The 26,686-nt window shown below is 38.4% G+C and overlaps 2 protein-coding genes across 2 annotated transcripts; both read left to right on the forward strand.

Moving 5' to 3' along the window:
- The first annotated feature begins 1,261 nt into the window (after positions 1-1,261).
- Positions 1,262-2,899, forward strand: LOC121406245. The gene is made up of 2 exons (XM_041597263.1): positions 1,262-1,269; positions 2,449-2,899. The coding sequence occupies exons 1-2, from the start codon at positions 1,262-1,264 to the stop codon at positions 2,897-2,899; spliced, it is 459 nt and encodes a 152-aa protein (XP_041453197.1).
- A 2,979-nt stretch (positions 2,900-5,878) lies between these two features.
- Positions 5,879-16,556, forward strand: LOC121405866. The gene is made up of 2 exons (XM_041596838.1): positions 5,879-6,071; positions 13,988-16,556. The coding sequence occupies exon 2, from the start codon at positions 14,090-14,092 to the stop codon at positions 15,029-15,031; it is 942 nt and encodes a 313-aa protein (XP_041452772.1). The 5' UTR covers positions 5,879-6,071; positions 13,988-14,089; the 3' UTR covers positions 15,032-16,556.
- The last annotated feature ends 10,130 nt before the right edge of the window (positions 16,557-26,686 follow it).

Raw genomic sequence — 26,686 nt, forward strand, 5'->3', positions numbered from 1 at the left:
GCCGTTGGGATGGAAACTTGTCGATGAGTACGAGCAGAACACTTTAGCCGACGACTCAGACGATGAAAAACGCATGTTCAAAGCCGAGGCGAGGGCGGAAAGAAAAGCGAAGAAATCTAAGAAGCCAGAAGGGAGGCGTTACTTCCCTTATTGCGGATACCCAGCTTCGCCATGGAAGAGCCACCCAGGTTCCCAGAAAGAACAAGGCCCCTCCACATCTAGCTACACATCATATACCCCCTTCGGTCGTACGACACCAGAAGAACGCAAGAAGCCCGGGATCTGTTTTTCATGCGGAAAACCAGGCCACTGGAAGGTGGATTGTCCGTCCATCAGAGGAAGCCGTTCAGATCAGATAAGTGAATCTAAGTTTTTTGTTGAGCATAACAAGATAGTATCTGAGAGTTCATCCCAAAAAGAAATAGAAGGGATATCTGAAATTGTACAAGTTAAAAATACAAAGTTGTATGAAGAAGCTGAGGGTCAAGATACTGAGTTGGTAGACTCGAGAGAGAAGGAGAATGTTTCTCCTGTTGGAAAGTTGAAAGAAAATGCTAGTGCATGGGCCGAATTCGGTGCTAGCAAAGAGATTTTAGACGTGATCCAGAACGGTTACAAATTGCCTTTACACACGTTGCCCTGATGATAGAGAACTCACTAATAACATATCCGCACGTAACCATTCAAATTTCGTACAGGGAGAAATCGGGAAATTGTTAAAAAGAGGTTGTGTTTCAGAAGTACAATTTAAGCCATCAGTGGTTAACCCCTTAACCGTTTCTGAAAACAAGGGAAAACTTAGATTAGTGTTAGACTGCAGACATGTCAATCCACATTTGTACAAGAACAAATTTAAGTATGAAGATGCCTCGGTTGCTAGGGATATTTTTGAGCAAGGGGATAACGTTTTCACATTCGATCTTAAATCAGCATACCATCATGTGGAGATTTTTGAAGAACATAGGAAATATTTAGGTTTTTGTTGGGAGTTCCATGGTCAGAAGAGATACTTTGTCTTTAATGTTTTACCCTTCGGTATATCTACTGCTGGTTACATCTTCACAAAATTAACCAGAGTACCAGTTACTTATTGGAGGTCACAAGGAAAGAAGGTTGTCATGTTCTTAGACGATGGGATTGCTGGTTGTAGTGACATGAAAGTTGCAAACGAAATGAGCAGACAAATCAAGGCCGATCTAAATAAGCTGGGATTTGTTTTAGCTGAGACCAAGTGCGATTGGTTTCCCCAGAATAAAGCGACATGGCTAGGTATGTTTTGGGATTTTCACGAGGGAGATGTTTACATTACAGAAACAAGGATGCAAAAATGCAAAAAGTAATTGAAGATGTCTTAACGAAAATCCAAAAAGGAAAATATATAATACCAGTTCGAACTTTGGCCAGCGTAACAGGCCAGATAATTTCTATGCAACCGGCAATTGGTACAATAGTTCAATTGAAATCAAAAGAAATATTTAAGTGCATCAATAACCGAGCCTCTTGGAACGCCCCCGTATTAGTTACAGGAGAAGCGGTTACAGAATTATTGTTCTGGTATAAACACTTAGACAGGCTAGCTTAACGGTGTATCAATTTCACGAGTAAAGTCATGTAATTGCTGTTTATTCACCGATGCGTCGGGCACTGGATTCGGGGCGTATGTTAGTGAAATACCAGACCTGGAAGTGGTCGGTTCATGGACAGACTCCGAAATGAAATATAGTTCTTCATGGAGAGAAATCGAAGCGTTAAATAGAGCTCTGAAATCAGTCGGTCCGTGTCTGGAAGGGCAGGATATTCGTTGTTACACAGACAACAAAAACGTTACTAGCATAGTTCAGAGAGGCAGTAAGAATGTACAACTGCAAGAGATAGCAATCGAGATACATGATACATGCGATCTTTATGGATTGGGCATAGATATGGTTTGGATTCCAAGAGAAATGAATGTTATGGCAGACAGTCTTAGTAGGATATCAGACAGTGATGACTGGGGCATTAGCTATGATGTATTTCAATATCTGAACCAAGTATGGGGACCACGTTTGGTCGACAGATTTTCATGTGATTACCATGCAAAATGCAGTCGATTTAATTCGAGATGGGGATGCTCCAGTACAGAAGGTGTTGATGCTTTCAAACAGTCCTGGGCTAATGAAATCAATTGGTGGGTCCCTCCACCTCGTTTAGCTGCCAGAGCAATTGGAAAAATAGTGAAAGAAAGGGCAGAGGGTACCTTAATTGTTCCTGTGTGGGAATCTGCTCCATTCTGGCCCAAAATTTACCAAGGAGGAACATTTGTTCAATTCGTGAAAGAAAGTTATGTATTTCCATGTCAAGAAATTATGAAAGGAAAGGGAAACAACGGTATTTTTGGTTCCGTGGGACAACGGTTTTCCATGGTTGCTTTGAAATTACGTTTTAGACATTCTTATTCATTTTTTGCAGGTTTAGGACTACGAACATCAATAAAAAACGAAGTGTTGGCTTCTGGGGCTTCGGGCAAGCTGCTGAGATTAGCAGATATCTAGTCGACTCCAGGAGTGAAGGTACAACCAACAATTACTTCTGTAGTTTCAAAAAGTTCGAAGAATTTATCAACGCTGAGGGCAAGAGGGCGCTACCTGCTGAACCTATACACATTGCTTTATATTTAACTAGTTTGATTGACGCCTGTAAGTCCTCAACAGTTATCCAAGGCGCTTTATACGCCATCAAATGGGCACATAAACTGAAGGGTTTAGCCGATCCAACGACCAATGGCTTTGTAGTTCATTTGGTGGAAGCCGCTAAGAGAAAAAGTTACACGAAAACGACGAAGAAGGACATCTTAACGAATGAGCAGATAGTCAACCTTTGCGACAAGTATAAAAAGATACACAAGACATTCTCGTTCTGAGAGATCTCGCATTTATCACACTTTGTTACAGCGGATTCTTCAGATTCGACGAAGCGCGATCACTCAAGTGTAATGATATTACCTTCTTCGATGATTATATGTCTGTAAAAATTTGTAAAAGTAAAACTGATCAATACAGAAAAGGAGACGAGGTAGTTATAAGTAAAGGGCAAACAAACGCATGCCCTGTCAGTATCTTGAAGAGATATATGTTTAGCACAGGGATTAATTCTGCCTCAGATCATTTTTTATTTAAGCCCGCTTACGGTAACCGGAGAGGAAAGTTCTTGATACATAAAAATAAATCAATGAGTTATACTAGAACACGAGAAACAGTAGTAGCTCGTTTGAAGGAAGTGAGTAGTGAAGACGCTAAAATTGGTCTACACTCCTTGAGAGCTAGCGGGGCCACAGCCGCCGCAAGGAGCAAGGTGAATGACAGGGTCTGGAAAAGACATGGTAGGTGGAAAGGTGAGAGAGCCAAAGACGGCTACGTAGAGGATAGCTTACAGGATAGATTATCTGTATCGAAAGCTCTTGGTTTGTAATGTGGTACATCTATTATAAATATTGATTTCTCCAAATTGAGGAATAATATCTTTATTTATTGTATCTTGCATTCCATTTGAGACTAACCTACGTTCGAAGCTCAGGTTGGATATGACAATGATAATAAAAGGCCTTATATGGAATGTATGAATTACTTTCGATTCAGAATAGTTTAAATTTTTAATGTAACAGCTTCTATCGCTCATCAATATTTCAATTATTTAACAAATTAGAATTTTATCAGTTTTTGAATACGTCATCACATGACACGAGCACATATATATGCTCTAATTTTCGTAACTGGTCAAAATTAGGTCCATATACATTTAATGAAGTTAAATGTAAATACCGCCCTTCTTTGTAGTTTATTCTAGTAGCTTGGCAGGCTAATCCCAAAATAACGTGTATTTTGGTTTTTTTGGTGCGTTATGGTTTGTAATGAGAGATTTGTAAGACTTATGCTGTGAACGTTGGAGGATGAACATTTATTTTCCAGCGTTACGGAGTATAGCTGGTAAATTTTGTTTAGACGGCAACGTATGAATGCTAAGTCAGGCAAGCGTAGCGGTCTTGACGACGTTGGGTAATTTGAATGTGACGTATAGGGTAATTTGTATATGAAAAGAAGTAGATTCTTGAGTTGGGCGTAGAGAACGCCGAGGATCATTCTAGCCTTCTACAGCATAGTACTAGCACGTCTTTTTTTAAAAAGACCAATTAGTTACCCGAGTTAATATTTTAAGAATCCATTATTTCGTTTTATGTCTGGTAACAACGTTTGTAATAGCCTAGGGTTTTTCAGAGTTTTTGCGCTTATTAGTTTTTTATCTCTGTTTTTTCAGCCCGGGCTAATAGGATAGGGAAATGTTAGAGTCAAATTTCCCGTGTTAGGATTAAAAAGGACAAAACCTACGAAGATGATGTACCTTAAAACACATACTGAAGAAGCAATTGGTTTGTTTTCGCGTTTGTGACATATCTTATTTTTATGACAACTGTGTTGTCAAATGTATTGATTATTTGATATTACTGAATAAAGACCTCGCCGGCTCGATCGTGCTAGTAGCTTGGCAGGCTAATCCCAATCAGTCGAGGCTACTCAATCACGTGTATTTTGGTTTTTTTTGGTGCGTTATGGTTTGTAATGAGAGATTTGTAAGACTTATGCTGTGAACGTTGGAGGATGAACCACTAAAAGTTGCCGACTTTTATACTTTTCAAGTAGCTAGTCATTATGTTTAAGTATATCAATAATCTACTCCATCGTCTTTTGATGACATGTTTAAGTCCAATAGTTCTATCCATACCTATAATTATACCCAACTCGTACATCTGGAAACTTTCCTCTCACAAACCCCAGACTGTTACTTACCTCTGGCTCTAAATCAATTCGGCATCATGGTCCAGACATTTCGAATAATCTTGCAGACAATATTAAATCTTGTTCCACTTAATACTCGTTAAAATCAACTCTTAAAAGAAATATAATTCAATCTTATTCATCCCATACTTCAAATTAATCCTTATTAACCACTATGAATTAAATGAAAAATATAAATTCTACAGCTATATCTAAAGCACCCGCACCTGCATTGCACCCACTTGTTAAGTAATTACCAATCTTATAGTCACGAACAAATATATCCAGCATTTAGCTCGATGAATTGTAGGCCCCCTACTTTATTTTTAAGCCCGGAAAACCCTTTAATTAACAAAACATAAGAAATGAATGGTTGTTTGGCATCACCCGATTTCTCCAAATATCAGGGGGCGTTTCATGAAAGGACTTGTCGGACGTTTTATCCGACATGTCCCATTTTAACCGACAGTTACCATAGTAACAGTGCCTCTCAGCCAATCAGAATCAAGATAAGATGTCAGATCTGACAACTTGTCGGACAAAAATGATTGATGAAACGGTACCCAGATGAGAGTTTTGTTTGTTTGTTAGTTTTTTTTTAATAATTATTTCATTAAGCATATCACTCGTTCACATGCTCACACACGTCCATTCATTTTGCTAGCTAGATGCGAAACCGTTTAAAACGGAAGTCCAACGCAATGTTTACGGCTCTACGATCTAAGAAAAGAAAGAAATTAAAATCCCGTCCAGGGAAAAAGATATACACTGTAAAACTGTGGTGTTAAAACTGACACCAGTTGCACACCCTGGTTACACCCTATGAACACAACACCAACGAGTGTACATGTAACATCCAAAGGTGTTTTAATAACACCTATATGTGTTAAACTAACACTGTAAATCTAACTGGTGTGGTCCTCTATGTACACCAGTTAACACCACAGTTTTTGCTGTGTAGGCTAATATAGGCAGACACGCCTAAACACTCGTCTTATCGGATCAAGTTCGTACCGTTCGGGTATTAACAGCTAGCGCATGCGCTCTATGCAAGTCGCTTTCGCGTTTATGTTGTGAAACTTTCGATTAGGCCTAGCCTATTCCACGTGGTTTACGTTTGAATCACAGTTGATGCATCCATTCTTTCTGCGCTACACTAAGTAACTAGCTCTCTCGTCTGGAAATTACTGCTACGCCAGATATCCGCCTGCCTTTTCAGTGATAGTTGGCCGGAATCATCATATCAATATTCAAGTTCAGACGGTAAGTAGGCCTACTATCCCTCAATTGTTAATTTTGTTGTGTTGATGTGTCAGTGTCGTTGTCAAACATGCAAGAGGCTGAGAGAGAGAGGGGCACCCAGCGATCTTCATCGACATGGCATGGCTTACCACAACAATTGAGTTTATAACTTTGCTGATGCGTGCATACGTTTGGATCCGAGAATGACAAATATAGTGGCGAATGATGATGTATTAAAATGTATGTAGGCCACCAAACTCTTTGGAAGGCCATGCTTTGGCTCTTTTTGTGTGTGCATTTTGATAACATTATTATTTTGTGATATAATTGATCTAATTTATTTTATGATTTTAAGTTGGCATGCCTTGGCTCTGTCAGTCGGGGGGGGGGGGGGGGCAGTCATGCCAGTCGTTCCTGCTGGGCCGGGCTGTGCCATCATTGTGGGTCATACTCGTAATCGTTTAGATCTATTATCATTATTATCTATTATCATTATTATTATTTTAACTTATCTATAGGCCTGATACTATCATGTGGGTAAAACTGGAGTTTTTTTGTGATCTAATTATTTTTAGCTGATTGAACATTGAATAATTCTTTACTCGACATAATCTAGAGGCTATGCCTCTATATCACACTTCATATTATTGCTCAACATTTACTTTAAGGGCACGTCCACCCCAGTAAAACAAAACGTTATTTTGATAAAATAGGAGAATATCGAACAATATCGGGGGGGGGGGGCAATCTTGCCAGTCGTTCCTGCTGGGCCGGGCTGGGCCATCATTGTTGGTCATACTCGTAATCATTTAGATCTATTATTATTATTATTATTATTTTAACTTATCTATAGACCTGATACTATCATGTGGGTAAAACTGGAGTTTTTTGTGATCTAATTATTTATTTTTGCTAATTGAACATTGAATAATTCTTTACTCGACATAATCTAGAGGCTATGCCTCTATATATATTATTGCTCAACATTTACACTAAGGGCACGTCCACCCCAGTAACAAAACATTATTTTGATAAAATAGGAGAATATAGAACAAGCATAAGCAGCTCTAAGACTGAAAACTCCATCAAAATTGGATGTGAAAGAAGACATAACCATTATGACACTTTCTATGGACATCCTCGTGCAAAGAAGGGGACTGATCATACAACCCACTCACTATTTCTTTTGTATTTCATTATATAAAATATGAATTTGTTTTATTTTTCTCATTTTCCTACTTGTCATGATTAAATATCAGTGTCATGCTTGTCGATTTGATTTTTTTTCTCTTTTTCATCAAATGAAGATTTGTTGGGCTGAACTTGTCCTTTCACTTTGTGGAATAGCCATCCTGAAGACATAAAAACTGTATACCTCTGTCGGTCGAATCTTTCAAAAATCTTCAATTTTTTTTTATTTAACTTTTTGCCGTTTATGCGCCTTGAACACTCTACATAGTGTATTTGGCGCTTTATAAGTCACATTATTATTATTATTAAATCATTATGGGCAGTAGGCATAATTGTTATTATTTTGTGGGCAATATTCCAAAGTACAGAGTGTACTATTTAATATTTACGCATTTTCATGTATTCAAGAAATTGCAAAATTAGCGTTCTGCGCATGTATCCCCTGATAAATAACACAACCTCGCTGCACCCCGCACCCCCCCCCCCCCCCCCTGAGCATCTGAACCCAATGGCAGGCATACTGAATTTCAACCGATGATATGCATGTTCCCGGTATGTAACTGTTGGGAACTTGTGTTTAAAAGAGTAGTACACTCACTTCTGTACAATATAGTAAATGTTTAAGGTTTCAATTTCAACCCCCCCCCCCCCCCCCCCCCCCTCAATCCTGTTTTCATACTGATTTGATACACACCCTGCAAGTAGGGCCTACATTGTATAAACCCAGCCTTTGGTCAACGTTGCAGAGAAAATAATGTTATGTTGGAATCAAAATTTGACTCATATTTACAACAGAAGAAAAACAAAATCAGAGCACTAAAATACGATGAGAAAGAAAATAAGGGGAAGAAGTCGCTTTCATATTTGGGGAAGGGGAAGAAATAGAATACATGTTTACAAAGTATCAATTATCACAGCTAATTTACCAGTCTTGTCACTTGATTAACATAAGGCTTACGCCTAACTTTATAAAGGGGGTCGAAGAAGCACCCTATTGTTGTTGATCTCACCCTCGCCTCATTCTCGTTTCAGCCCGGTTTATGGCAATTCTACCTAGTTTAATCCTGTCTGCGTAATTACCCGGCTAATCGCTCGTATAGGCCTCCTTTGTAGCTAATAATTGGACAGTGGTTTATTTTGTTCGTTGAAACATGGAGCTATTTACGTTTAATAGCTCCATGTTTGAAACATGGACCTACTTGAAATAGGAGCATTGCGATTGGAAAAAAAAAACTGCACTGATTAGAGGATAACACCAAAATGAGATGTTTTCGCTTTCGAGGAACCATGGGGAAGGCAGTTTAAAAACATATAGAGAATAATTCCTTTCCACATGCAATGTTGATTTCAATATTGAATGAAATGCAATCACTTGATATCTGCTATTCAAGTCAACAGGAATTCTCTTTTTTTCCTTTCTTTCTTCTCTCTACTATTTTATCACGTGTGGTTTGTTATTTTCCTCTTTTTCACGTTTGACTCATTATAAACAAAATTTGGCTTTCTGAGACTAAGGTATGTGTATGAGGGGGGGGGGGGGGGTGTAGTACCTACGTTGATTTACTACCTAATGGTTAACGGGGTCCTTGGGGGTATTTGAACGGATACAGAAAAATCAGAAAAACATAGCAATGAAACTTTGAGCAAAACAGGAAAAGGAATAATGACGTTCTGATTTTTTTTAAATTTGCATTATTTTGGTGAGTTCTACGCTTGCCCCCATACTGAATATTCAATGTGCAAACTATGTATACATGAAACAATTTTATTCATGTTTTCTCCAAAAACTAAAAAGAAAATGGATAACGGCAACGACCTTTCTTTTTGGCATTAGTGCCGCCACTGTTCATATTTTTACTCAAAGTCAGCACGGTCAGAGTTGATGAGAGATGTTTTTTTTTCATCTGGTTTCTTTAAAGGTATGATGGATTCTTTTTGAAAATTGATGACTCATCTCCCCCCCCCCCCTCCCCAAAAAGTGGCTTTCCGAGAACATTGAAGGGAGAACGCTATTGTGTCGAACCAGATTTCATTTTTGGACAGGTTGTTTGCTTCAGTGTTCATAGTGTTTTTTTCTCTCTCTATATATAATAATATGCTATCAGTGGTCGTGGTAAACCTTTACCACATAAACGTCCAGCGTCATACTTTTCCCCGAAGACAGCGAATTTGAAAGGAATTCAAGTTATTATCTCGGTAAATGGAAGAGTGAAAGTATTTATGTCCAGCATTCATGAAACCTTGCTAATTCGAGCATTATTCATGTCAGTGAATAAGAAACCATTTCCCCCTTGACTCATGCATATGATTAATGCACTGTAAAAAAATGAAGTTCTAATTTACCACTTTATGGAGATAGAATGGTGTTACCAACACTAAAAAATGAGACGCTAATTTAGCACTTACAGTGCTTGTGATAGTGACTGCACTACGAGTGTTGATTTTCTAGTTTAAATTTGAACTAGAAAATTAGCACTAGTATAGTACAGTCCCTATTACAAGCACTGTAAGTGCTAAATTAGCGTTTCCTTTTTTTACAGTGTTGGTAACACCATCTCCATGGTGACACACAAGAAGGGGGAGGGGGCAGGAGGCGGTTCCAGTAGAGAGATGGAGAGAACGGACAGACAGGCATATGGAGACATAGCGGTGACTGATGTTGATGATGATGGTGGTGTTGCCTATTGTAAAAGATGATGGTGAGTGATGATGAGATGATGATCATGGTGATGATGATGACGATGTGGTTAATGTTGTCCTGTTGATGGGTGAAGAAGAAAATATCAGATAGCTGGTCATGTAAATTCACCTTGCTTCATGAATCCGTACATTTCACATCGCACTGTATTACTAAAATACTAGCCATTGTGACCCTTTTTCATATTTTGTAAAAGTGAAATTTCTTGCACACTTTTGGTGATTTTTCCTCCCCCCCCCCCCGGCCCCTGCGTAAGGCCATGGCTTCGAAGTGAAATGAACTTTTCGCTCCCATCAAATGGTCAAATGCCAGTAGCCCACTACTAAATGACAACCCAGCTAATCTAGTCACCCCCTCCGTAGTCTGCTGGGCAAACCCATCACTCGAAATAAGGGTCTGAATGTGCAGCCTACTCATGCCTTGTGTACTGAAGGCTCTCTCGCTCAGTCTCTGTATTGGAACAGCAAGTTTTGTAGTGCTAGTCTCTGCGCGGAGGCACACTTGTTGATCAAAGTTCCAATGAGGGTCTGTGCCTGCAGACTACCCCCTCCGGACTCCCAAACATGTAGGTAAGAACCGGAATATGCGGTGATGCACGCAATGTATCCATGCAACCAATAAGAACAATGGACCATTGACGCTGAACTCTCTGTTCTTACCTACATTTTTGGGAGTCCGGAGGGGGTGACTAGCTTAGCTGGATTGTCATTTAGTAGTCTGCACGCACAGACCCTTTTTATCCACACTTCAACAAACTTGTAGGTTATTTTTTACGAGCATAGCACAAATCACACTCAAGTTGCCATGCATGACAAAGGTTCATCATTCTTTCTAGACCACGTGAGATTGAAAATCGCTACAAATTGATACAATTTATAGTGCAATAGAAAATGAGAGCCATGAAAACTGCTCATGACTCCGCGTGGACAAGGACTTAAGTATGTACGAAAAAAACAAACAAAAAACAATCGGACCTCTTTTTTTTTCAAACTTCCTTCGCACCCCCCCCCCCCCCGGTTTCCATGAAAAGCAATTTGCAGGGCGACCTTCCCCGTTTGAAGGAAGCTCTACAATTCTTTGGTTTAGTCATGAATGAGTGTAATACTTTGTGTCTGAGTGTGAACGGGGTGAAAGACGATCTAGCGGTTGAATGTCAAGCTTGCTTTCAAATGATATTGACGATTCATTATTCTTTCATGAAAGACTTGTTTCTGAAATGATGTGAAAATTCTATGCAATGCAGAATGTACCCCGTTCCTCCCCTCACGCTCCACGGTGTTTGGGAGGGAAAACGCATTCAATGATAATTGGCTTATATCTAGACTAGCGCAATCTCAATCCACGTCTGTTCAAAGCGCAACTTTAGGCGGATCAAGGAGGGGGAGGCACGAGGGGCCCGGCTCCCCTATTGGCGGAGCAAGAAAAAAAGAAAGAAAGGGGAAAAATGAGGGAAAAGAGAGGAGAAAAAAGAAAAGGAGGAAGACGATTGAATAGAATAAGATGAGGGGAAGACTTGAAAATAAAAAGAATCTTTCATGTCAATATAAAATTTTCGCTCGCGCTTCGAGCTCGCATTGCCTGTTATCATGGTTATATAGATGATTTTCATATCTTATTCAATATGGAGTTCAAATATCAAGTTTGGAAGTCAATATTCAAAACCTATTTCACCTCGGAAATCGAACTTTCATTATTTTGTGTGATTTACAAATTTATTTATAAAAAGTGCTCTGTAAAATTAAAAATGTCAGTTTTATGGTATGAATATTAAAACTTTCTGCTCGCGCTGCGCGTTCGTAAATTTTGATTTATCAGGTATCTTTTCTTTTCGTGCATTCCATTAAATTTTCAAATCCCTTTTCAGGTCTAATTGTAAAAACGTATCAGCTAGCGCTGCCTGCTCGCATTTTGATTGGCGAGTTACGTATGTCTCACTATTGATTATACAACAAACTACTTAAGATTCCCTTGTCATGACAGTGTATGAAAAATTTAGGCTCGCAATTTGCGCTCACTTTAATGGCTTCAATGTATTAACTGATGCACATATTTATAATTACCAAAGTGCTTGAAATGTCTAGGTTTTAGGCCATTATTATCATCAGATTTTCGCCCTCATTAGGAATTAATGAATAAGATATTAATTCAATAATTAAATTGTTCTTTTTGTTTTATCTCGCGCTTAGCAAGAGGAATAGGAAGACAGTCATTATTTTCATAAGATGACATCCTAAGCATGTCCCGGTCCTATGTCAAAACACCTTTTTTCAGATCGGAATAATCAAGTAGTTTTAGCTCGCGCTTGCTCTGATTTTCATGATAAAAGATTATTTAGAGTACCTAGATTCTATAGATCTAAATATGAAACACGCGCGCATATGTGTAAAACAGATACTCAACTTGTTCTCTTAATTTAAATCATTATCCAGTTTCAGAACACATTATAAAAAAAATCTGCTCGTGCTTTGTGCTCGCATTTTTGATGTACGTAGATCGCTTATTACTCAATCTTTTCATGATTTATAAACCGTGAATAGAAGGTCTTAATCTCGATTTTTTTCCACTTGCGCTTCGCGCTCGCATTAAATCATGAATTGTTTAGTTATACAGCAATCCTGTTCACGATTACAAAAATTGATTAAAATTTTCCATTCTTTACGAAGAAATGTCGCGCTCGTACTATTTTGATTGTTGAAATATGCAACGTCTTAATGGCTAAGTGCAAGCAGTCATTAATAGGTACCTTTTTGATCAGCTCAGAACGTATATATAATTTTGCTCGCGCTTTTCGCTGGCATTATTAATGTAACGAATATCCCAGTTACTCATTCTTTTCATGATTTACAAAACATGAATAAGTGTCTCGTTCAGTAGGTTTAAATCTCGAAATTTCCGCTCGCGCTTCGCGCTCGCATCAATTATTTAGGCTTTTACTTATTCTGTTTAAGTTACAAAAAGTTCATAGAATATCCATTCTTTAGGTAAAAATGTCAAAAAAAAATCAGCTCGCGCTTCATGCTCGCATTATTTGATTCTTAAAATATGTAATGTCTTCATGGCTAACTGCATATCGTATATAACAGGTACCATCTCCATCAATTTATTTCTGCTCGCGCGCTTCGCGTTCGTAGTAATTATTTAGTTACATACACATCTTTTTTTCAGGATAACTAACACTGTTCAGAATGTTCAAATATTAGGAAAAAATACAAAAGATTTCAAAGAAAAATTTAGCTCGCGCTTCGCGCTCGCATTATATAAATAAGGAGTATGATATTATTTATTTATGTTGATTTATAAGAATAAAGCTAAGAAGTAACTATAAGGACTACCCCTTCAAAGAAACCAAAAAAAAATCATCGAGCGGCCGATCGGGGAAAATATGGCTGAAAATATCTGCCCCCCCCCCCTATTGCGAAGGCTGGATCCGCCCCCTGAAACGTTTTACAATTATGATTACCCGGTCACTGGATTCATATAGCTGTTTTAGCAGCCTGTTAATTGGCGCACACTTAAACATATTTGTTTACATTTGCATTTGAAAATTTTGTTTGCAGATGCGTTTGAAATATACAAACCCTCCCCTGATCAAAGATTAACTAAAACTCAATAAATTAACTCAAACGCAAATCTGAATTTCCGCCTCTGACCGTCTGACGTCACGCTAAAGAACGACTGTGTTCATACTCCCCACCTTATATTCGATGAAGACGATACACATATTCCTATTGTAATACAATTACTGAAGTTGCATTAATGTTCATACCATGTATTGTATACCACTCATTATTCATATTGTCGAAATATCTTTTTTAAGGGGGGGGGGGGTGTTGAATAAATAGAAGGCTAAAAATTATTTTGAAAATAAATAGGAATAGGAATGATATAGGATCTAAGTTTAAAAGAAATATATAAGAAAAATATATTGGGGGCGCTATTTCCACTCGCCGTAAATAAAATATTTTAAAAAAGTGAAGCTAAAAAGGTAAATATGGTATTCAGCGGTTCCGGTAATACAAATGTTTTGTTGTCTTTTTTCATAATACAGATTTAATGACCGGATATCTTTGGCCTTGATTGAAAGGACAACTTTGGTAGAGATCGTGACAAGGGGCTTAAAAAAAATTCGAGTAGAAGTATCAACGGAATCATGGTTACCGATCGTCAAAAAAATGAATTGCCTCCAAGCATGAAAGACCGAATGATTTTTTACTCCAACCATGGAGTCTTCGACCTGCGGGTGTATACCAGGCTAGAGAGGGATGCAATTGAGTGTGCTACGCGAGGCCAAAGTGACAACAATCTATGGTCGACATACAGGTACGGCTGCATTGGCGCTTCTAACGTTGGTGGCGTCTTGCGCTTCATGGGGTTTCAAGGCAATCGACGAAGAGCAAATCCATGGGCTCTAGCTGGCAGGATTATCGGAAATGGACGCTCCCTGAAGCATCTTCCTCAGATTGCTCGCGGTTACGAAATGGAGCCAGTGGCAAGAGCAAAGTATGCCGAACATCAGCAGAAGAGAGGTCACCATGATATTGAAGTCAAAGAGTGTGGAATGTTCTTCCATCCGAGGAAGTCATTTCTGGAAGCTTCACCCGACGGTCTTGTAAGTTGCAAATGCTGTGGCGAGGGACTTATTGAAATCAAATGCCCAAGCACGGCCCCAACGGAGAAGCCTTCGCCACTCAACGAGAAGTTCCTCAGACGGGACAAGAGAGGTAAGGTCCAACTGAAGAGGAATCACCCATACTTCGACCAGATCCAAGCGCAACTGGCAGTGACAGGGAAGGCCTGGTGCGACTTCTTTGTCTACAAAGACAACGGGGTGTTCCTTGAGAGGATTGAACGGGATCCACAGTGGCAAAGATCCTTCCTGATGATGATGGACCGGTTTTTCTGGAGGTTCATTGTCCCTGTCCTGGTTAGCCGGGCCATCCGCTACAATCAGGCAGTGGTTCGTAAACGGTATGGCTGCCCTTATTGTGGAGAACCAAGCCACAGGGTTTCCTTCTGCTGGTACTGGTTTCCATTGCGCTGCCATAATTGTAAGAACCTTGGGCACAAGGAGAGAGTTTGTCCCAGAGCATAAGAATGCTTTCTTATGCACAAGTGTATGATACTTCCAAAGATATCGACCGAAGTTCCATTCCATCTTTTGTTAAACCTTGATTAACCTCTTTGTATTCATCCTTTGTACTTGTATGTCTGTATTATAGTAACTTTTTAAACAAAATGTTGTTCATGAGTAAAGCATCGGATTGATCACTCCATTGATTTGTAAACAACTATTTCAGTACTTGATAAGGAAAATGAAAAAGTCTCCAGATCAGTCACATTGCGTATTAGATTGATGATCATATGCTCGACCAATTCCTGCCGAAAGTATTTTTTTTGGTTATCAGATAATCAGATTAAGTTTGATGAACATATTAGAGCTTTTATCTAGAGTTTTTATTTCGGATATTTACTTATGTCATGATAGTTCAAGGCACGATACAGTTACTTTTAAGTTTTAAAGGATTTTTTGTTCCGTGTTTCATAAAGATATTTTCAGATCCTTTTTTCTCTCGAAGGGGGGGGGGGGGGTGATTCGAGAGCTCTTTTTTTATAATCTATTGAAGATCGCTTTGCTATCTGTTCAAAAACAATAATAAAGATGACATGGCAGACATGGCATTATTAGTTTATTTCTTTAACCTGTTTAATTAAAAAAAAAATGATCGTCCGTTCGTCTTTTGTATAGGGCCATTGTATTTTGTTCAAGTAAATCTACATCCCGTATCGCAAGGGAAATGTGTCACAATGGGAACAACACGACTACGAACTTTTCTTACATTTTATGACATTTAGCTTTAATTGAAGAATCGGAGTAAAGGGCATAAATTGAGTAGTGTGTTTGAGTTTAACCCTAATAGGATGGCTGAATCACCCCCCCCCCCCCGCCTCAACATTTCTTACGATTAGTCCGCTGTGCAAAAAAAAATCGACCGCGCCGCTAGCTCGCTGATTTTTTATGTGTCAAAATTTTTGACCCTTTTAGGTACATGGTTCCGATGTTATGCAACATGTCGGAAGTGCATGTCACACCTAAAATTGCTCAAACACGTGACTTTGTGTACAAATCTAATGCAAATTTTGCTTTCAGTTTAATTTAGCCAAATTTCGTAAATGTATCATTTCTATTTTTGTCTCGCGAGACTATAACCGCTGTTTATATTGAATTGCGTAATTCAGGTGAGACTGCCAGAGGCGTTCAACTTGTTACTGAATATATGTAATTGATTTCTTCTTGTTCATGGTCAGAATAAAGACCCTGATGTCCATCGAAGATAACCCAAAGTGACGGAAAAAGTAAAATAAGAACGTAAGAATTTTTGAAATAAAAATACATTAGAAATCAAATTGATCATATCCTACAAAGAGTATGTGAATGCAGATTGTGCTGGCCTTATTTGTTTGATTAGAGCGAATTTTTATCTCTCGCATTAATTATTGTTTACCTTACAGTTTTGTTGATTATGCCATTTGGTAATGCTCGTGCGCATTTTCGTCGCGATCGCGAGATTGACGGCTGATATAAACTGATAAAGGAGGCTTAATCAGCCCCCCCCCCAGGCGTCAAAGTATCCCAAGTGCATAGGGTTAAATAATACGATGAGCATTATTTTTGTCTCTATTGAATACGTGTACATTGCTTGTTTTTTTATTATGTAGTAATATGTACATAATAGTTTTACAATCGTTAACAGATCACAATATATTTACAAGTACATATAGTCAACCGCCTTATGAATATAATAATACGGGATGTGTTATACACACTAAGAAATAAAGGTTCAAATTGAACCCCGAAAGGTTGATGCAAAATCAGCACCCTATGGGTTCAATTTCTGAACCCATAGGGTGCTGATTTTGCATCAACCTTTCGGGGTTCAATTTTGAGCCTTTATTCCTTAGTGTGTAGGGGGATATGGGCCGTAGGAAGCAATGGATGTTCTTTCTGCCAAAATGACCCATGATTTGGTTTTGGTTCGGGTTGGTTCAGTGATGAACTTTCGTCGTTCTCGTATACACCATGACGATCGATTAAATGATATGATTTATTAGGTATACTGTATATGATGTTTGATTAAAAATCAAATAATTGAAAGTAATAGTGACTGTACGTTGGAGAATTCTAGAAACCTTGTTGTAAACTCAAACTGTTGTGATTTATCTTATCGTTCATATACTTCATTATAAAATATATAATCATTTTTATTTCTTAAATGCCTTGATTATTTTTTCATATTTTCTTTGATTACCTGAATTAAGGGAGAAATGGTGAAAGTAAAGTTATGCTAGTGAGGGTAATTTAGGGGAAATGATAGAGAATAAGAACCAGTAGTAAAAGAAGAATTCAGAAGAAGGAGGAGAAGAAGGAAAAGAAAAAGAAGAAGAAGATTAGAAAGAAGACGAGAATGATGAAAGAGGAGAAAAAAAATTAAGAGGGAGAAGAAGAGGACGAGAGAGAAAGAAATAAAGAAAACAATGGCAGGGGCTTACATAATTGGGGGGGGGGGGGTAAGTACGATACTGCAAAATATTATGAAGAGCAGAATGCTTTAGGGCCAATACAATTGCGGGGGGGGGGGGGGCAGAACACAGTGTAACTTGAAGGTGATTTTTGGCAATGGTGACTATAATGATGATGATGATGATGAATGCTTGATGATAATGATCGTGGTGGTGGTGGTAAATATGAATGGTGATGACGATTCATGTACAAGATAAGGGGCCACAAGGATGGTCGCACCCCGCTCCTCTCCCATGATTTTCAAGTATTTTCAAGTATGCTTTTTAGTGGACCCGCCTCATTTCCATTTATGCTCTATATTATACTGTTTTTTCTGTTTTTAATACGAAATAAGAATACCCTATAAAATTGTACTTGATTTGTATTGCGTTATATTACTTTGTATTATGTTTTGAATGGAAATGAAATAAAGAATTGAAAAGTATATAGTGAAAAGGAAGGAATAGAAAGGATAGAGGGAAGAAGAGTCTTAGAAATGAATTATTGTGAAAATTTATCGGCCTATTACCGCTGTATTTCAATGAAAAAATTAATTAAGCCCCCCCCTCCCCAACCAAATCTTGATAAGTTCAGTGCATGGGGTGATTGTGGTGCTGATGTTAAACCTTTACCCATTTTGATATGACATGTCTTTCTACAATTACCCTGTCGGGAATTGAAACTCCCTCAGATTCTCAACAGCCCTGTTTCAGTCTAAGAAAGTTTCCAGTTTCTTTTCCGCCCGCCATTGTTAAAAAAAAGAGAGAAGAAAATCGGCGTAGGAGAACAGACCAAGCAAACTGCGCCCCTTCAATCCAGTGCCTGGCGTCTTTGATTGGTTGTTGGCAGGTTAATGCATGGGTCGCTGAACTGGGGGGGGGGGGGGTGGCCTAGGCTCAGGCCATACTTTTTTTTCCAAGTGTGTACAAAAATGTCAAAATTATTATGTCTAATTGTGATATTTTCATTGGTTAACCAACCTAAGGAAATGTTCCCTTATTCTTAGATCTCGGACGAAGATATTGTATACTCCCTTTCAATTTTTAATGGTAGTGGATAATTTTGCAATCATGATTAAATGTAAAAATTCTCACAGCTGCGTAATCTCCGAAAAGAAAAGGAGCGCTAAGATATGCTGCCCCCATTCGTCTCGCTCCCGGCACCCCACCGCCCACTTTCAAAACCGTTCTATGACCCGGAGTTGAACTGCCATATGCCTGCTTTACCTTTAAAATAATAAATCTCCCAGGAAGAAAATGTGCTCCCCAGATTTATTGGTAATCGTATAGGCCTACACAACGAAAGCCTTAATTAATTAGAGGATGAAAGGCGAATTCTACTTTTTCAATGTTTTTTTAGGCGGCCATAGCAAAGGTCTTTTAGGTCGATATTATAAAAGCCACGGAGATGATCTTTCTTCTTTCCATTCTGAGCCCTAACGCAAAGACTAACGCACAAGCCAACCAAGCCTTCCGGTCTTATTGCCCCCCCCCAAAAAAAAAGCCCTTGGAGCAGGCGCCATTTGGCATTGAGCCTGGGGATTTTAGACTGGGATTCCCCGTTAGCAGTTCAATGCATCCATTATTTTGCTTCTTTTGTTAAAAGTGGGCGTTTTTTTTTTTTTTTTTTTTTTGGGGGGGGGGGTTGATGCAACTGCTATTTTGTATTCCAGACTAAAATTCTTTTGAAAGTTTTGATTTCTAGACCTAGGGGGGGGGGGGGGTCTATAGCGGTCTCTAGCTTCATTTATATATCATAATCCACTTTTCACTTATGAGCTACTTTGGAGATTAGAAATATATTGTACAATTGTTCTGAAAGGAAATGAATACATGAAGTCCAAAAAGAGGAATTGTAATTACCCCGTCAGCAAAATTAATTTCCCACCTGGCCTTGAGCAAGACTAGTACGTAGATCTCTGTAGCTGGCATGGCCGGACGACTGCACATGCACGCGTTAAATTTTAGTATTTTTAAAGCCAATTTTTAACTTCGATGTCACTCTCACTTAGTCTATCAGAAGTTTACTTACACTAGTCTACAGATGCATGCCGAGTGTTATGCTACATATTTGTATCATTGTGCAAGGACATAGCCATATGGAGTCAAAGACTTCCAATTTTGGCTTCAGACCGAGATCTAATTTAGTCACTGAATCAACTCGAACCGAAATTGAACTGCAGCCCGAGACTCAGACAGAGGTGAGCAATCCGAATTCAACTTTCACGATCCAGATTAAGTAACGTTAGGCCTAGATAATGTGTGTGAATTGAGATTGTGATATGTAATTGTAAAGCTGAAAGTTTGATCAGGGGAGCTATGCCAGGATTGACACTGATGCAAAAGATTTCAGTTGCCAAAAAAAGTATTGCCTACGGCCGTAGATCTAACAGTAACACGTTAGGCCGGCCTAGGGCTAGGCTAGATTGGAGAGTGGACCTAGGCCTAGCCTACAAGTATTCACTATTATTTCATGAACGGTCCTCATCATGCAATCCCATACTAGGTCTAAGTTTTAAATGTCTAGTCTACAACATCAGATCTAGACCTATATCTAGACTATACTAGACCTAGACAGTATATAGCCTTATACTATAGGCCTGGATCTTTATCTAAATCTAGGGGGGCTAGATCTAGATGTCTAATTTACATTGTAGGGTCAGAAAGGTAAATTGATAGTGATACTCACAAGGCCCCCTATTTCTTTTGTTTTTTATTGTTTGAATTATATAATATTTAAATTTTTACGAATTTGATGATTAGGACCTACTTGCCTGACGCACAAAATGTTAAAATAATGGAATTCCATGTGTTCAGGGAGGAATGGAACTTCATTTCACATGACAATGACGAGAAAATCAAAATATTTCATATTTCAAACAATAAAAAACAAAAGAAATAGTGAGTGAGTGACATCATCAACTCTCTCATTTGGATGTAACTGGCTCGTTAATATAACTGTTTTGTTAAAAATAGGCGAAACTTTAAAATGTCATAGGCCTAACTCTTATTTTACATCCGATTTTGATGAAATTTTGATTGTTATGCTTGTTGATTTTTTCTCTTTTTATTCAAATCAAGTTTTTGTTGGGGTGAACTTGTCCTTTAAGTTAGAGTTGGGGAGAAGAACACATGTAAAATGAAGTTGGAATTTTTGGAAATGTGAGGATGATGAATATTAACTTGTAGTGGGGTATGATGTGTCATCCCGTAGGACTAGCGTGCCAAAATTGATTTTTTGGTTGTTTTGGCTTCAATAGGGTCCCCTTAGACCAAAAACGATGGGGTTCAAATTTTCAGACCCCTCCTTCCCTTTGTGGGGGGTCCTTTTTGGCGCCATATTGGCCTATACAAAGCCCAATAGGATAATCCATTGTTTTCAACCTTATTTCTCACTTTTCCTCGCCAATTTTATTTCTAAGGTTGTCTGAGGTGTACAAAAATGAATATTTGATGATGTTGTGATGTTAATATATTTTCACTTTTACCATACGGGGGACGGATTTTGCGAAAAATGCCCCAAAATTGTAAAAAATTACCCCAAAATATAATTTTCCCCCTTTTTGGCACTAGAATATTAGGACAAAAAGATTACAAAATGAAGTTTATATGTCTTGTTGTACAGTCCAATAACAGAGGAATACATGACATGTAATTTATATGATTATTCTTGGTAAATTAATTTTAAAGTCACCCCCATCTCAGGATTTTATGCAGTGAAAACCTAACTACAACACTAGAGGGCGCCATAACTTATCATGATGATATTAGTGTGGTACGGTATATCATGACACAGCTCCTGCAGGATTTTTGTGCCAAAATTGTTTTTTTTTATTATTCACTTGGGTCCAATCTATCAGGAAATGATAGGTTTCCAATTTTCCCCACCCTCACCCACTGCCTGAGGGGGGGGGGGGTCACCTATATCAAGACCCACTAAAATCAGGAGTATTAGTAATGTTTAAAAATTGATTGTTTTATGGTATTTTATCATCCCTAGACAGCTAGAATACCTATATCTGAAGGTTTCAAGTTAGACGAGCATCCTACCAACCATATCCCTTACTCCCCCCCCCCCCCCCCAACTGACTGGCATACAACTTTCACCATTCCGCCACTCGTTCTAGAGTACAATTTACGATTAAAGGACTTAAATTCGAATTGTCAATACTTCTCGGCTAATTTCCAATTACTGATAGACAAAAAGAAACACATAAAATATATTTTTAGCCCCTCCCCACACACGCACACATGCACATAATCATTATTGAAATAACATGTGGTGTTTAGAGAACTTCCGAACTTACATTGTTTTTCAACAGTTTTTAGTACTAATTGATCTCAGGAATAATGTACTAAAAATCTACCAAAATCTGCATCAGGGAAAGTTGTTATTTTCAAGATAGTATCCAAGATGGCCACCATTCACTTAAAATTAATGAATACGACTCACTCATTATCCACCCTAGAATCCTAATCAGTTTCATACTCCATGGTCTAGGAGTTAAAATAATTTGTTGACACAGGATAGAGTGAATATAGTGACCCCAGGATACCTGGAAAATATAAGATGGCATCAAAAAAGGCTACCGTGTGCTAAAAATCCGCAATTTGATTCAATGATTTTAAGGGTGAAGTAGTAAATTGGAAAAAGTTCCAAGGACAGTGAGTAGTCTGGTGGGTCCAAAAATCCATGATGGCTTCAAAAAATTTATTCTGAAATGGCTGCTAAACTTAAAGCAGACATAGCTGATTTCATATCGTCCATGGAAATGTGATTTCGATATTTAATTTAAACCACTGGTTTGGGCCAAGTAATATATAAGGATAAGTTACAAGGACAGTCAGTGGTCTTGTATGTCCAAAAATCAAAGATGAATTCAAAAAAATGATCTTTAATGGCTGCTGATACTTAAAGCGGACATAGTTCATTTCATATCGGCCTGGGAGATATCAGGTGTGTGTTTCATAAAGCTGTTCGTAAGATAAGAACTACTTTAAGAACGACTGGTGATCCTTTCTTTTGGTAAATGGTATACACCATAGGCGATGGTTTAGCGCGTAAGAAAAGATCACCACCTTACGAACAGCTTTATGAAATGGCCCCCAGTTTGGTGTCTAATACCCCTTTCATAAACCCAATTTAAAATGAATTAGGCGGCTAATAGCAGCATAATTTGGTCGTAAAATTGGAGGAGGACAAGAGTTATCCGCATTACTCTGATGCTGCTATTATCCGCATAATAGCGGCATCGGGATAAGATTTTGAGTTTATGAACGCATTTCCAAATAATGCGGATAATTGCCATGGTGCGGTCACAAGGTCACCCTTTTCCAACACAACCGCATCGGAGGGGGCGTGTCCAGTTGTCATGGCGATTATCCGCCTTTTTCAGGACGGGCGCTCGTTAAAATGATGCGACTTTTTTTCGGAGTTTATGAACGCAATTTTTATTGAATTATCCGTATTACTCTTAGGCGGCTAATTGGAGGATAGGTTTATGAAAAGGGTATAAACCAATGGTTTCAAGGGTCAAATAAGACATTTGGATAAGTAAATAAGGGCTGTCAGTGGTCTGGTATGTCAAGAAATGCGATATGGCCTCCAAATGCAGGGTCTAATACCCTTTTCATAAACCTATCCTCCAATTAGCCACCTAAGAGTAATGCGGATAATTCAATAAAAATTGCGTTCATAAACTCCGAAAATAAGCCGCATTATTTTTACGAGCGCCCGTCCTGAAAAAGGCGGATAATCGCCATGACAACTGGACACGCCCCCTCCGATGCGGTTGTGTTGGAAAAGGGTGACCTTGTGACCGCACCATGGCAATTATCCGCATTATTTGGAAATGCGTTCATAAACTCAAAATCTTATCCCGATGCCGCTATTATGCGGATAATAGCAGCATCAGAGTAATGCGGATAACTCTTGTCCTCCTCCAATTTTACGACCAAATTATGCTGCTATTAGCCGCCTAATTCATTTTAATTGGGTTTATGACTGTGGTTCTTAAAAGTAGACATAGTTCATTAGAAATGCACATTGTGGATTTGATTTTTGTGTCTACACTAGAGTTTAAAGGATCAAGTATTGTTTCAAGTTGAAAGGACAGTCGGATGTCAAGTTTATCAAAAATCCAAGATTGCTTAAATGACTGCTATTACTTAAAAGTGGATATAGAACATCAAACATACACCTGGGGATATTATTTTGGTGTCTACACTAGTATTTCAAGAGTTGAAATTAAAAGGACTGGCTACAATGACTATGCAGTTAGGGACGAGAGCAAAAATATCACAGCATTCCCCCTGCAGGCTTCCCTAAAGCACGCTCCAATTAAGAAGCCCATGCCCCCTGCAGACGGTCATCACTTGCTCTTAAAAATAATCCGCCATGCCCCCTGCGTGCTGCCGCGTCTAATCTCTATAAATTAATCCGCCATTTCCCCTGCAACCTAACACCGGATGCTCTTGAAAATAATCCACCATGCCCCCTGTGTGCTGCCGTGATAAATTTTAATCATTTGGGTGCGACGGGCTTCTACAGAAGCCGAGATTTGTTTGGTTTGATTCGGTGGAGTTTTTCAACTTTTTTGAAATCTTTATGTACTAAAACCTGTGCCACGTACTATTTCCTTTATAAACTGATTTCAATAACAAAAATCCCGAAAATAGGAAATCATTTCGACATTACCCGATTTTTTCATTGGAGTCAGACGGCGGGAAAATAAGTTTTATGACGAGCACGTACGCGCGCGCACTAGGCCCAGGGGCCCGTTGCAGAAAGAGTTACGTTTAAACGCAAGCCAAAAAATCAATCACAAGTCCCAAATGCGTGCTGTTGATTGGTTGAAAATCGAGTTTCGCATGCTTTTTACAGTTGCAATGGATTGCAACTCTTTCTGCAATAGGCACCTGATCACGTAATTTGATCCATATCGTTGTTCTGAGAGTATACGCTAACATCTTTTCTGCAAGATCGTCACGTAATAAGCTATGCGTTTATTCACCACTTTCTTATTATTTGTTTCATTAAGGAAATATATCTCTAGAATGATACTATTTGTAATTATATTTTCAGAAAAACAAAAATCTTGTAGTGACGAGAGTAATGTCTTAGTACTTTGAGCTGATCTCGGTGCACTTTTGACCCCATCATCCCCTTCTCATTATTTTGAAGAAAAAAAAAGAGAGAAAAGAAAGCAGTTTAGCACACCTTTCATATGCTCTTTTCAAAAGGGAAACGTAGTGCATGATATATCGGCATTATTTTGATTACCCGAACAAAAGAATGTCTGGGCGGCCACTCAAACAAATTCCTTCCGAAAAGAGCAGGATACAGATGGTCAACGCCCCGAACAAAAGGAAGATTAGTGTTTCTCGGCAGGACGACCTGTTGAATGCTTTGGTTCTTTTCGACTTAGCAATACAAAAAGCTTTTATGAATACGCTTTTTTATTTCGACCAACAACCAGTATCTCAAAAAAAACCTTGTTTCATTTACCGACAACACAGGTGCTTATGACAGTGAGTCATATTGCGTAAAAGCGCTTCCCCTGGGTGATAACACGTTGAAAGAAGAATCATTTAGGGCAATTCTAGAATAAAAAAAATGCTCAGATGTCACGGAGAACGAGAGAGAATGAGAGACAGAGATAAAAAGGGGGAATAGAAGGTGCCAGGTAAAAATGGCAGAGGTAATAATGGCAAAGGTAAAAATGGCAGAGGTGAAAATGGCAGAGGTAATAATGGCAGAGGTAAAAATGGCAGAGGTAAAAATGGCAGAGGTAATAATGGCAGAGGTAATAATGGCAGAGGTAAAAACGGCAGAGGTAAAAATGGCAGAGGTAAAAAAGGCTGAGGTAAAAATGGCAGAGGTAAAAATGGCAGAGGTAAAAATGGCAGAGGTAAAAATGGCAGAGGTAATAATGGCAGAGGTAAAGATGGCAGAGGTAAAAATGGCAGAGGTAAAAATGGCAGAGGTAAGAACAGCAGAGATAAAAATAGCAGAGACATAAATGACAAGAGTAAAAAAAATGGAAGATGTGATAATAGCAGAGGTAAAAGAGGCCGAGGTACACTATTGGAAAAAACAGTAGATTCTACAGAAGAAAAATAAAAAAACAGGTTTTACAGAAAAAAAAAAAATTTGAAGATTATAATAACAGGAGGATTTTCCATAATTTTGCTACAATTTTACAGAACAGGTATGTTTTTAAAAAAGGGGAAAACAGTTTTATTACAATAAATTTGTAAGGGTACATGCACAGAATACCAATTTTCTGTAAGTTTATACAAATGCATGCATGTAGGATTACACAGTGCAGTAAGATTACAGGTGTTCTCCAGACTCTGTTGCAGCAATTTTTTTTTTTTAAGTATAAATTTTCTAACAGTGTAAAAAATGGCGGAGTTGAAAATGGCAAAGATAAAGATGGCATAAGCAAAAATGAAAGAGATATGGGGTGCTGGTTTGTTAAAAAGCCGAGAAGAAAAAGTTTTCACTCTAAAATCAAAGGGGATTTGGTTAGGGGGAAAAATGACTCAAAAAAATTATTTTGGGTCAGAAAAAAGAATTACAACAAAATAATAACAATCAGATAATAAACAATGTTTTTTAGCATACCAAGCTAATTACCAAGAGGGTGCTGCTTATGGTGTACAAAATACCCAACAGCACTTCCGCTTCCAAGGGTAATAACCATCAAGCCGTCTATATCATATTGGATGCAGTGGTAAAGAAGGTTCAGGGTCTTCTTTTATGCAACGAATCTGAACCAGACGGTCCCCTCGATCGACCCCAAATTGGTTTACCAGTCAAAGCAAGATTATTAATTTCCATAATCAGTTACATATTCAGTGCCAAGTCTGGGAACGCATGCTTATTGTCATTCAAATATCTAAAAAGAATAGTACAGACGACAATACAAATAAGGACATAATATTTAACCACAATCATTCGTGACAATTTCAACGTCTAAGCTTTCCCGCGCTATGTTTTTCTATGTCCCACCCCTAACCCTCTCCGTCTCTCCACCCCTCTTATGTCTACTCTTCCTCCTCTTTGTATCGGTAAACCTGGCAAAACTTTATAAAAAAAAGCCAGACAAAAAGAAATGTCATAAAATGATGAAAGAGAATAGTGCAGTTTCATTTTGCTCCTGATGAATTGAATGAAAAATATTTT

This window comes from Lytechinus variegatus, chromosome 19 (genome assembly GCF_018143015.1).
Source record: "Lytechinus variegatus isolate NC3 chromosome 19, Lvar_3.0, whole genome shotgun sequence".
In the NCBI taxonomy this organism is placed as follows: domain Eukaryota; kingdom Metazoa; phylum Echinodermata; class Echinoidea; order Temnopleuroida; family Toxopneustidae; genus Lytechinus; species Lytechinus variegatus.